The sequence below is a fragment of the Leuciscus leuciscus genome (genome assembly GCF_965113295.1).
Source record: "Leuciscus leuciscus genome assembly, chromosome: 22".
NCBI lineage: Eukaryota > Metazoa > Chordata > Actinopteri > Cypriniformes > Leuciscidae > Leuciscus > Leuciscus leuciscus.
Genome location: NC_138746.1, coordinates 3,845,824 through 3,858,665, shown reverse-complemented (window position 1 = coordinate 3,858,665; position 12,842 = coordinate 3,845,824). Strand labels below are relative to the sequence as shown.

The window sequence follows — 12,842 nt, the reverse complement described above, 5'->3', positions numbered from 1 at the left end:
CATCCCTCCACCCTCAGATCTCTCTGTATCAGGTCTTGTAGCCCCCGTGTCACGCAGTCGAGCACTCTGGCAAACAGTCATCTATAAACCCCCTCAAGTGTAGTGTCCCTTGCTTCGCTCGGTTCCCCTGTGTTCTCCACCCCCTCGCTCAGATGTGTGTTCCAGCTCCGGCTGTGTCCTTTGAAGCGCCGGCCCCCTCCGTGTGCGCCCTTCAATAGAGCAACATTCATCTCCATTATCGTCACCTACACTTATTTTTGATGTATACACATGGGGGTGGGCGATATGACCTAAAAATGATGTTTTAATGTTATTTTTAATTTTAATCTAATATATATGGTATTAATTCATCAGAGATCTGTGGTGACAGCTGACTAAAAACATGTATTAGTGGTGTTTGCTAAAGAAAGCAAGCAAGCAACTTTATTTATATAGCACATTTTCAAACAACAGACGTTGCCCCAAAGTGCTTTACAAAAATCAGAAACATTAAAATCATATAACAAAGCAAACATAACTTATTCGAAAGCTAAAGAAAATAAATATGTTTTTAAATAAGACTTAAAAGTGGCAATTGATGGAGCTGGAATGGGAGACTATTCCAGAGTTTGGGACCTACCACAGAAAAAGCACGATCTCCTTTTGATTTTAAATGACAACGAGGGACCTTTAAAAGCCATTGGTCAGAGGACCTGAGAACTCTAGAAGGAGAGTAGGGAATAATAAGATCACTGATGTACTGGAGCTGTAACAAGAGAACTTTAAAATCAATCCTGAATTTAACAGGAAGCCAATGTAAGGATTGCAGTACAGGGGTAATATGGTCTCTCTTTCTCATTCTCATTAAAAGCCTTTGCACTAACTGTAAGCGGACTAGCATAGTCTGGGGGACACCAATATATATAGAGAATTACAATAATCAATCTTTTCTTGAGATAAAAGAGTGAACCACGATTTCCAAATCCTTACTGGATAGAAAATGCTTCACTTTAGCGATTGATCTCAGGTTAAAAAATGCTACCTTTAACAACGGCACCAATATGTTTCTTAAGATTTCTTAAGAAGAGTCCATAATTACCCGTAAACTCTTTACATGTTCTTCAATCTTTATGGACAAAGAACCTAAATGATCAGGAAAGGTAGGTGAGATGGGAGAACCTACAATCAAAACCTCAGTTTTACTCTCATTTAATTGGAGAAAGTTGCTAGAAAGCCAAAGTTTAATTATGCAAGCATCATTATAACAATTGGTTATTACACTTCTTACTTCTGTAAAACTTTACAATACGGTTCATTAGTTAACATTATTTAACCACCTTAGTAGTTTATTTATTAATCTTAGTTGGTATTAATATCAAAGGTTGTATTTGTTAACATTAGTTAATGCACTGTGAAGTTGAACTAACATGAACAGAGATGAATAAATATTGTAACAAATGTATTGTTCATTGTTAGTTCATGTTAATACATACTTAACTAATGAACCTTAAAAAGTTTTACCACTTCTTCTTATTAAACTTCAGCATGCTTCAGACATGAATTATTCGTCAAATCCTTAAATAAAAGATGTGTTGTGTTACTTACCAAGTGATTTTTGCCTGATGAAATGAGTGAAACAATCATATTGACTCACAAGAGGCCCTCGGGGGTTTAAAAGACGCTTGATATTCAGTAATATTATCGATTTGACTACACCGATATTATCGGATGTAAACCAAACTTGAACTGAATTGCGCTGTATGATGATGACACTATATTGTCTTGTGTAGAGCTGCTTTACAGCTGAATCAAATTCATTTCATAATTGATTAACAGGAGTCACTCAAGCCTTATCTAGAGACTCAAATATTACAGAAAGCTTACTTTTGTTATTAACAGCTGATCTTTCTCTCACTCCCACAGTCAAACGTTGCCTGCAGGCCGTCAGGTTTATTTTACCCAAGGACACTGCCATGAAAGTGCTGGTCAAGTGGTACAACAGTTACAACGCCCCTGGAGGTCCCAGCATGCACCTGGAGTGGAACCTGTTTGTTACATGCCTAATGACAATGATGGGTTACAACACAGAACGACTGACGTGGACACGCAACGTGAGTGTCTCTCTGGTCTGACCTCTGTGTCTGTCTTTGTGTTTGATAACCTTGGGGAATTAGGTACCGGTTTTAGCACAAGAATTGAAATAAATGAAAACTTTACACGAGATTTACAATTTACTTAAAGCATAATTTACTTAAACCCTTTTAAATGTACTTTTTCATAGTTAAACATTGTTTTTGAATCTGTCAGGTAAGCACAGAAAACAATGTACTATACATTCAAGATTATTTTCTACAAATTAAATGGTCATTATTAATATACCCACAAATTGCCCAGTACAATCTGAATCTTTAAATATGATCTTTAAATGTTTTTTGTGTGAACTTTTTTTTTTGCATAAATGTTATGTAAAGTGTTTTGTAGATCTTATTTGCTTGCTTGCAGTTCATATAATTTTGTTTAAATAAATACATAAATATGTACAAAATATTTATCAAAACAAAACACTATTTTATTTATCTATCAAAACAAAATATTAAAGCAAAACACTATTTATTAATTTATCAAAACAAAATACAAAACTATTTATTTATACTGAATTATATAACATCACTGTATTATAAGATGGCTGATAGTGAAGTTTCCAATTGGTGAATGAACACTTGTCTGTCTTAAATGCTCATTAACACACTTGTCATCTCCACAGCTTCATTTTGAAGTGCCTCTCTCTCCAGTAATAGCCCCTAAGAAGGCCCGTCCTGCTGACACGGGTTCAGATGAGGTGAGTGACCCTAGACATGCCAGAGGCAAAGGTCATCTGGTCATCTGTTCTCTGCTTGAACTGCAGGTTGAAGGTTGAAATGTTGATTTAGATGTGTTTTTTACAGAAAGGCTTATACAAATATATACGTTGTCGTTCAAAAGTCTGGGTTCAGTAAGAGAAAGGAAGCAATACTTTCTTTAAAAAGCAGGGATGCATTAAATTGATCAAAAGCAATTAGTATATTGTTACAAATTATTTGTATTTCAAATCAATTGTTTTCAATGTTTCTTGAGCAGCAAATCAGCATATTAGAATGATTTCTGAAGGATCATGTGACACAGAAGACTGGAGTAATGATGCTGAAAATTCAGCTTTGATCACAGGAATAAATTACATTTTAAGATATATTCAAATAGAAAACAGTTAGTTTAAATTGTAATAATATTTTTGTTTTTACTATATTTTTGAGGTAAAATCTTACTGCCTCCAACATCAGTGTATATAGTGTGTATAACATGTATCAGCCCTCCACTGAGTTCCTGTAGTGAATGTATTGAAGGTATTTATTTCCTCATGGTTTGTTGATATGTCTACATATGTTCTGACATCAACAGGATTGGGCATACCTCCGTTGCTCTGACTACCATTGGCAGATTTCCATGCTACCTGCGGTGGCGGTTCAGGGCCTGGAGTTGGTGTCGCCCCCTGGTGGAGTGAATAACCAAGAGTCCGCTGTGGGTTTGGAGTCGTCCGCCCTCCTCTTCCCACACATCCCGGTGCTCTTCTACGTTCTACACCTGCTCTATGAAGACCTGAAGCTGGATGAGCTACAGCGGAGCGGGGCGAGAGCTCTGGTTGGTCTGCTGCAACAGCTGGCCAAGTAATTCTTTATTTTATTTTATTTTTTTGTCCTGTTTGATAGAAATAATAATTAATGAAGTGGGAGAGACCAGAGTTTGTGTTTTTTATGATTCATGCACACATGCACTAGGCTCCTAACCAAGGAAACTCACCCAACTCCTCAAACCTCCCATTTCACATTGTCATTGCTGCTTTTCTTTGTGGCGTATCCTAATTATAGCTGTAATGTTTTTCATTGTTTATTAAAATGTCAAGTGCATGCTGTCATGTGGACATAAAAAATAAAAAAACAGCAGTGAGAGTTTAATTGGTTGCCTTTTGATAAACCCATGTGGGCTTGAAATTTAAAAGCATTGAATTATAATACACAATAAGACCAGAAAGGCTGTCACCATAATCCTCTATTGAGTATTGAATCTTTGGCTCATGCACATTGTTTGTGCCTGTTGTTTGTAGGTCAGCATTAGGGCTGGGCAATATTTATCTCAATATTTTATAAGTAATATGATTATAATATAATATAATAATATTATATAAGTCTTTTGACAATATTGGATGCATATCTCTACTTGCATAATTTCCAGGAACCATAATTTCAACCAAACAGCCCATTGATTCTTGAAACATGGGGCAAGATATGTCCCACAATTTTACCTGCTACTATTTTTGAAAATAGCTACATTGTAACTTTGAAATTATCCAGAAATTATCACTAGAAACTGTGACGGAATTGAATGTTTTTACTCTTTATTCAATCAATATTATTATATTTCACTGTTTTCACCCCAAATCACCCTTCCTGATGCTATAACTTTTGTATATTCTACTACTTAATATAATATCACATCATGTATTTTATATATTCTATATCTTCTATATTTCATATAGATTCAAAAACATGTAAAACCTTAGAAAAATACAAGTGTAAATGTACTGAGAAGGTAATTTTTAATTTATTAAAAAATACACCTCCTTTTTAACACAATTTAAGAAAACACTTAATATCAGTGACATCAATGTCATCCAGCATCCTTCAAGGTCCTTACTCCATATTTTTCTTGTTATACGTTCAACACAGGCTCTGACACACACACACACACACACACACACACACACACACACACACACACACACACACACACACACACACACACACACACACACACACACACACACACACACACACACACACACAAACCATAGCCTATATATTTAGGATTTTAACAAATCATGCTGCTTTTTTTTTTTTTAGCACTCACTTCAGATTTTGTTTTGGTAAATGAAACCATCCTGTACTCTCAATTTATTCTTAATCAAAAATAGATTGATCAGCTTATTAATTAATGTTTGACTTGACAATACATGTTTTTTTTTTAAATGTTGAATGTATTGACACATTGACTGAGGTAAAACTGGAAGAAACAGGCGTCCGCTCCTAAAGATAGATCCTGTTTAGAACCTGTTTAGATAAATCCAAAACGTTTTAGTATTTACTAATAATTGTGATATTCACAATATTGGTGAATGCCACACTAGTCTTCAGATGTACAGCGACCAAACCACAGATCTCATTGTTCAGAGGTTTGTTAAACTTTGCCGTGTGAGTCATGCTCTGGTTTGGCTTTTATACCAGTATTAGTGTATATATTGACTGCCTGACGACTCTGTTACCAACTATTCATTTTTTTTCCCTCTCATTTCATTAGGGACCTACAGCAGGAGGATTTCATTGATCTGTACTGGCGCGATTACCCCTCATTCATCAAAACGTTCAAGGAGGCCTGCGTGATTGATCAAGGTACGAGTCCGATCAATGCGGTCGGGACTCCTCATTAGCAGCTAAAGGCATTTCTATTCATTTACCAGACAGTGCTGACTTGTTAGGAGTTGGACTAAATGTGTTTCTAGCCATGTTTAGGGTTTGAGTGACAGGCTTTGTTGAATTGAGGATTCTGTTGGTTGTATATGTGGGTAGTCGACACATAAAATAGACGTGAAGATTTATTTCTCAACGTCGAGACTTAAGGTTAAAAGTCCCATTAAAAGGTTTGACCATATGCATCTTCTCACCTGTGTCGATGCATTTCCATTTGAAAATGGAAGTTAGGACAGGAAGTATTTAAAGTCTTGTCTTTTTTGTGCATTTTGTGTATATGCCTTTGAACAGGAGAGTATTTCATAATTACTTTAATTATTGTCATAATTATTTTATTCAGAATAGACAAATATCATAGTGTATATATATTAATAATATTATTTATACTAATTATATATGTAAAATATTTTTTTTTAAAATATATTTATATATATAATAATACATTTATAAAAAGCTTTTATTTGGTCAGCTTTTTATAAATGTATAAGGAAAAGTGGTTGTTTTTAAATGCAATGACTGGTCATAATTTCAGTTCATTTTAATCACCTTTCTGCTGTTTACTTAAAGGTCCTGCCGTGTATATTTCATGTACACTACCATCAAGTTTGGGGTCAATACGTTTTTAATTTTTTTGAAAGAAATTAATACTTTTATTCATTAAGGTTGCATTAAATTAATTAAATGTAATTGTTTATTTTAAATAAATGCTGTTCTTTTTAATCAAATTTCATCATCTATTCATCAAAAGTCTTGAAAAACTGCATCATGGTTTCCACAACATTTTCAACCTAGATAATAATCAGAAATGTTGCTTGAGCAGCAAATCAGCATATTAAACATTTGACACTGAAGACTGAAGCAATGATGCTGATAATTCAGCTCTGCATAACAGGAATAAATTATATTTTACAATATATTCACATAGAAAACAGTTATTTTAAATTGTAATATTGTTTCAGTTTTTACTGTTTGTTTAAATAAGTGCAGCCTTGGTAAACATAAGAGACTTCCTTCAAAAACATTTAAAAACATGTACTGACCCATAATCATTTTCAAAGAGTTATGAACCGCTCTATAGCTTGTCACGCAGCTTTACATGTGATGTCATCATCTGTGTTGCAGCTCAGATGGAGCTGATGACTTGGCCGGTGTTCCTGAACGGAGAGGCCCCGTGTGTGTTCAGCTGGTTCAGTCGCTGTCTGAGAGGGCAAGATGTGGCGCCTTTTCCTTATCTGCCCAGCATCTGCGAGAGAACCAAACTACTGGTGCTGGTAAGGACCAAAATGCTACTGAAAAGATCTTGAATATGGTCTTTACGCCTGGATTTATAGGTCCTCTCCAGCCACATTCTAAAACCCAATTCACTTCTGACAAATTCAGGTAGTCGCGTCCTTCTCTAGATGTTCTACAGTGCGACCAGTTTAGTCCGATTCACACATGGCGCCTTTGAGCAGTTTTTATATCGATTAATTAAAAAAAGACTCTCAAACTCAGGATTTGAAGCAGTCTGACGAATCTTTCGCTGAATGAACTCATTGAGTGCGTTTTACATGCATGTTCATAACCCGATTATGCTTAATAAGCCCAACAATGCACGTGATCACGTAAACGCGTTAACCTGTTTTCCTTTATCGAAGACGAAGTAAGGTGATAAAAAGCTTAAGCATAAACCGATTGACACTGCTAGATTTTTGCCCCTTACTCTGATTTTGCTCAGCATGCAAACGCATCAACCTGATTTCTGTCGGATTATTGACGTGCGGATGTGTGATATGTGACAGGAACGTGTCCTTACTGTGAATTTAAGTGCGTCCAGACAGAGCGAGTGGTTATATGGAAAATATATCGCAAACTCAGACTCTTTCTTTACCCAAAAAGTTATAAATAATGTAACTGCATGGGAGAATAATATATGAGCCGTAAGTTTCCCGCTGAAATGTTGCAGTACTTTTCTTCGGTTTTCAATTCTTTATTTTAACATCATAACCATAGAGAGTAAAAGAAATGGACACGGCGACCCCATTGGATTCAACGGAGAAAAGTGAAGTCAATTAGAAGCTCTCACTTCCTGATGGTCGAGCGTACTGCGCAGACTCACACTGAGCTTTATGACGTAGATGTGACGTGAGCAACCCGTCTGTCTTCTAGTAGCTGTGCCGAGAGAAATCTGAATCATTCCCTTCCGAACCTTGCAGAGACGGAGAGTGTGAGTAGGAGGTGTCCATGAGCTAGGAGCAGGAGAAACTTTTGCTAAGTATTCTGATTAATTATTTTGTCATTTTGCCTCCACGTCCCCCCGATTGCGCGCGAGCTTCTCCTCCTGTCCATACGGTAATCTCTCTACTGTGCGACAGAGAGTCGCGTGGTTATGACACAATCGTTAGCCTACTTTTACAAAAACTGCTTCTACGGGGCCATAACGTAAGATACAAGGTAATGGAGCCTTTTTTACATTTTCGTGTTTCTTTAGAAATAAACAATGGACAAATAGAGTCTTTAAACGCCTCAGATGTAAAGTTATTCGCTGTCAAAGTGACGCCAAAATGAATGGGAGTCAATGGAAATGCTAACAGCAGGAGATGGTCTGCTAATCAATGGCGGCGCCCGGGGAAGCCTACATTTTTTACGAAACATTGGCCCCCTGATCATAACCGACGTAACAAATGAAATACTCAGATACTCAAATTATTACGTTTTGACGTCACTACCGGGAAATAACCTGATTTAGTAATAAAGTCTTGTGAACGCGGTTTACTTGCGTTGTCAGGTTATTGGTTTGCTTGTAAACCTGGGCAACATGTTATTTCAATAAGCTGATTTTTGTGAGTTATCAGTGTTCATGTGAATGTGCTCACTGAATCAGTCAAGAGTGTTTATCTGACTCACTTTCTAAACTGCAAGCTGTCATTACTTTCAGTGAAGTCCACCTCGAAATTAAGTTTTGTGCAACCGTTTGTGAAACTAAAATGACTATCATTACTGACTGGTGACTGATAACATGTGGTTAGAGGTTGATTTTATGGTTATTTAGGGGATAGACTCTTGCATTTAAATGTGGTTGTCCGTTTTTTGTGTGTGTGTTTTTGAAAAAAGTATCTTCGGCTCACCAAGGCTGTATTTATTTGATCAAAAAAAATAGTAAAAACAGTAATATTGTGAAATATTGTTACAAAATAACATTCCAATAGGCTGATTTGCTGCTCAAGAAACATTTCTGATTATTATCAAAGTAAAAAAACAAAAACAGTTAATGTTTTTGTCAAACTAACATAAAAAAAATTCCCTCAGGATTCTTTGATGAATAGAAAACTCAATATAACAGCATTTATTTGAAATGAGAATTTATTTGTAAATTTGAAATTGACTGTCACTTTTGATTAATTTAATGCATCCTTGCTGAAAAAAAGTGTTCTATTCTTTAAAACGAAATCATGCTGTCCTCATACATTTGATTGGTCGTGTATGCAATCACTGAATGCTGGTGATGCCCAACAGGGGGCGTTATACAGTGAGCAGAGGAGCTGTGTGTCATGCCCTTAACTCACACACATGTTCTGTGGAAATGTCAAGCAGTTAGATGGCAAAGTGCTGCAAGCTAATCATAATGACATTTTACGAGCAGCGAGTCGTCCCTGGGCGTCCTCCATGTCCTGTGAGCGGGAGTGATGCCCCACCTTAATTAGTCCATGGAAGTGGTTGGCTGAATCACTCGAGAGGGCGATACGAGGGGTCACGGGTGCCATGGTGTGTGTGTGTGTGTGTGTGTGTTTGTTTTGTACTTCCTTCCATCAGGCAAAGTGAAGTGACGCACAACCCTACTGAGGTACTGACAAATCGTTACTCAATTATGGGCTGTGTTTACCCCACCGTTCCCGTCCCTTAGGTTAGAGTCCAGAACATTAGAGCATCCATTTAATCCCTCTATACTTAAACTACCACCGTATGACTCTCTCTCTGCCTGTCTTTCTCTCTCTCTCTCTTTCAACCCCTTTCTTTCTCCCCATTACATTTTGTGGTAATTGCTAAGGAAAGCATCAGCATCACTATGGCTCATGCGTAGAGTTGCAGTCGTGTTGTGCAGGTTTTGAGGAGAGGGGTGCTATTACTTTTCTAAGCTGTCAGACTTTTTGGATGTTTAAACAGTTTATACTCATTTAGACACTAAAGAGGAGATTTAAGCCTTATATAGACACCAGGGGCCGGTTGCATAAACCTCTAAGACTAGTCTTACAAGTGTATTTTATTTAAGACGTTTCATAGCTTTTTTAAATCAGTTACATAAAAACGTAGATAAGCCTACTTTGATCCCGAAAACTAAGACTGACTGCCCCTGACTAACTGCTAGTAGGTCATACTAGAACTTTAGACACTGTCTTAACATTATGGCTATGTTTATGCAACCGGCCACAGAATATCACAGAGATTTTGTGGTTAGACTCTTAGTCTATCTTTCTAGTCTGCCTTAGATGCTTTATCCAATCTGTTCACGCAGAGCCGAAGCACAACCAGAACAATGTTCTTCCTCAAAATACATGCAGTTTCATTTTTTAACCACTAGGGGGCCAAACGTTCCATTGTGTATCACAACAGACTTTGGATGCGATACTTGAACATCTGATGCTGACTAAATCCAAACTGTAGTTTGGTAATTTTGTTACGTCATTTTTATTCGTTTTTGTTTATTTATGATAATTAGTTATTTTTGTATTTTTTATTTCAGTTTAAATTTACTTCAGTAATCACCCTAAACATCTTTCAGCTAGTTGCCAAGAAAGGCAACATCTCAAAGTGTTCATTAATTTAAGTTTTTCATGTAATTATTTTATTTTACATCAGCTTTATTTCAATTAACAGAAAATCCGTTGTAATAGTTTAAGTTAACAATGACAGCACAGGAATTTGCAACTCAATTGCATTTTAGCTATATGATGTCTTTGTCATTTTTATAAGTTTGCTGTTTAAAAATATTTCTGAATAGTTTTAATTCTGAATTCTCATTTGAAATGAAATTGATTGATTTTGAAATTGATGTTCTGAATGAGCGCTGTATTACCTGCGTGCTGCGGTTGTGACGCGTGTGGTTAATGACTGCGCTCCTGCATTACTTCATGATGAGACATGTTCATTCTCCCCTCACATGACCAGACTGAGTGACTGTCATGACAGTAGCAAACCAAAACCACACAGGTGCTGTCCCACTGCTAATACTCACTCTCTTCCTCTGTCTGTTTCTCAGAGCTATGCCCTGTACGTGATTGGAGATGAGGACGCCACCTCAACAAACATGCTGAAGTACCTCTCCAGGCTGTCAGCAGGTGGGCTCTGCGTGTGTGTGTGAGATTAGAGGCTATAGAGGGCGTCTTTACCATCAAGCAAAGTACACTAGTGAAAAAGAGGATTCATTTATTTATTTATTATATTACACATATGGATGCTAAATTTAGGGCTGATCTATACAGAGGAAAGACCACGCCAACAACCTCCAGCGGCTAATAGAGCGTCACAGGGAATCCAACCAACAAACATGAACTATGCTAGCCACTATATTTCTATATCCTATGGTCACCTGCATTGTCACTCATGACAGAAGCATGCCAAACATGGTTTGGATGCACAAATATAGAAATTTTGACCAATACTGATACCATAAATTCGAAGCATTAAAACTATGTCACCTACAGATTGTTCACTTAAAATGAACCAGTCGCTCTAATCTTGAGGCTGGACTAAATTGAAAATTAGTGTAAATCCATTGTTATAAAATATGTATTTTTCTTGGGTTATTTAAGAATAGTGAAATAATTTTCCAGATATTGTGCTCTTTCCATGAAGATAGAAATTGTGTACATCAATTCTTAAATTAAATGCTGCAATTAATGTTTCTAAGTGCACAGAAGTTGGTTTTGTCTATGTTTCATGATTAGTGGCGCTGGAGTGGCATATATATGTAGCTAAAAAATAAAGAGATTCACAAGAATCTGATGTAATGGTTCCAAGTTATTTAAATGATCAACAAATAAAATTGACCGTAATCAGTTCAAATATTATATTTGTAGATCAAATCTAGTGTATTTTAGACAGACAGGGTGTGGAACAAAATAAACGCTGATTATCTGTTTCCGTATCGGCACCTATGCAGACTAATGTTGATTTAAATAATATTTATGAAATAAATATATACTGTACGTGCATCACAACAGTGCTTATAAAATGACCAGCGTTTTTTTTTTTTTTTTGAAATCACACTTCCGTTCAAAAAGTTGGGGTCGGTAAGACTAAATGTTTTTGAAAGAAGTCTCTTATGCTCACCAAGGCTGCATTTATTTGATGAAAAATACAGTCAAAACAATAATATTGTGAAATATTATTACAGCTTAAAATAGCAATTTTTTTAATTTGAATATATTTTCAAATATAACTTATTCTTGTGATCAAAGCTGAATTTTCAGTATCATTACTCCAGTCTCCAGTGTCACATGATCCTTCAGATCAGCATTTATTTGAAATATTAATCTTTAATCATTAATATTTAATCATTAATCTTGTTGCATTATACATTTTCCTTGCTTTCACTTTTGATCAGTTTAAAGCATCCTTGCGTCTTACTGACTCTAATCTTTTCAATGGTATTATTTTTTTCATTATCATTTTTCATATTCCAGCTTATTCGCTGTTATTTATATCATGTAACTAAAAACATCCAATTAGATTTCATAATACAAAAACCAGGGAGAAAGAAGAATAAAAAGTTTGTTTTTGACTATGTATATAAATGACTTAAAGCTGTTGTTGGTTCATGTTTTCACAGGGCAAAAGAAGAATATGAGTGATCCTTTTCTGAGAAGGTACCTGTGGTTCAGGAATACTGTCATGTGCCTTATGTTTGTTTTTTCTAGATAAGTCTCGGCTCATCAGTTCTAGTCAGCTGATTTAGTTCCTCCAGTGTGTTTGATTGTCGGGTGTGTTCCACAGGCAGAGCAGCGTGAAGCCCGCACCTTCATCTGGATGCCTGGCGGAGAAGCTGGTGGTGTGGTTGACCTCTGCAGGTCAGAGCCATTCCAGAAACACGGCACAACCTGTTGATCCAAAAACATACTCAACACAAGTACACACTTGCAAATGCATATCCTTGGCTGACACGTCGCAAACATGTAGTCTCATACTTAACATGCATTGTTGTTTCTCTGGTGGTAACAAACCTCAGTGTTCAAGGGGGTGATAGTTTCCTTCAAATGTCATTCATTCAGATGCGTTATTAAGGTATGCTAGCTAAAAACAGGCAAATGGTTCAATTTTAACTTAGCA

At 36.3% G+C, this 12,842-nt stretch overlaps 1 protein-coding gene and 1 long non-coding RNA gene across 3 annotated transcripts in view; one reads left to right on the top strand and one right to left on the bottom strand.

The window, feature by feature from the left end:
- Positions 1 to 12,842, top strand: part of anapc1 (anaphase promoting complex subunit 1) — a 115,164-nt gene that overhangs the window by 22,767 nt on the left and 79,555 nt on the right. For both annotated transcript variants that reach the window (XM_082153266.1, XM_082153265.1), the window contains exons 17-24: positions 1,903 to 2,090; positions 2,744 to 2,818; positions 3,415 to 3,680; positions 5,368 to 5,459; positions 6,660 to 6,808; positions 10,774 to 10,852; positions 12,346 to 12,382; positions 12,510 to 12,583. In XM_082153266.1, the coding sequence (XP_082009392.1) occupies positions 1,903 to 2,090; positions 2,744 to 2,818; positions 3,415 to 3,680; positions 5,368 to 5,459; positions 6,660 to 6,808; positions 10,774 to 10,852; positions 12,346 to 12,382; positions 12,510 to 12,583 (960 nt within the window). The remainder of the gene's footprint in view (positions 1 to 1,902; positions 2,091 to 2,743; positions 2,819 to 3,414; positions 3,681 to 5,367; positions 5,460 to 6,659; positions 6,809 to 10,773; positions 10,853 to 12,345; positions 12,383 to 12,509; positions 12,584 to 12,842) is intronic.
- LOC309486289 overlaps positions 1 to 12,842 on the bottom strand; it is a 54,858-nt gene that overhangs the window by 16,296 nt on the left and 25,720 nt on the right. The gene's annotated exons all lie outside the window — the stretch shown is intronic.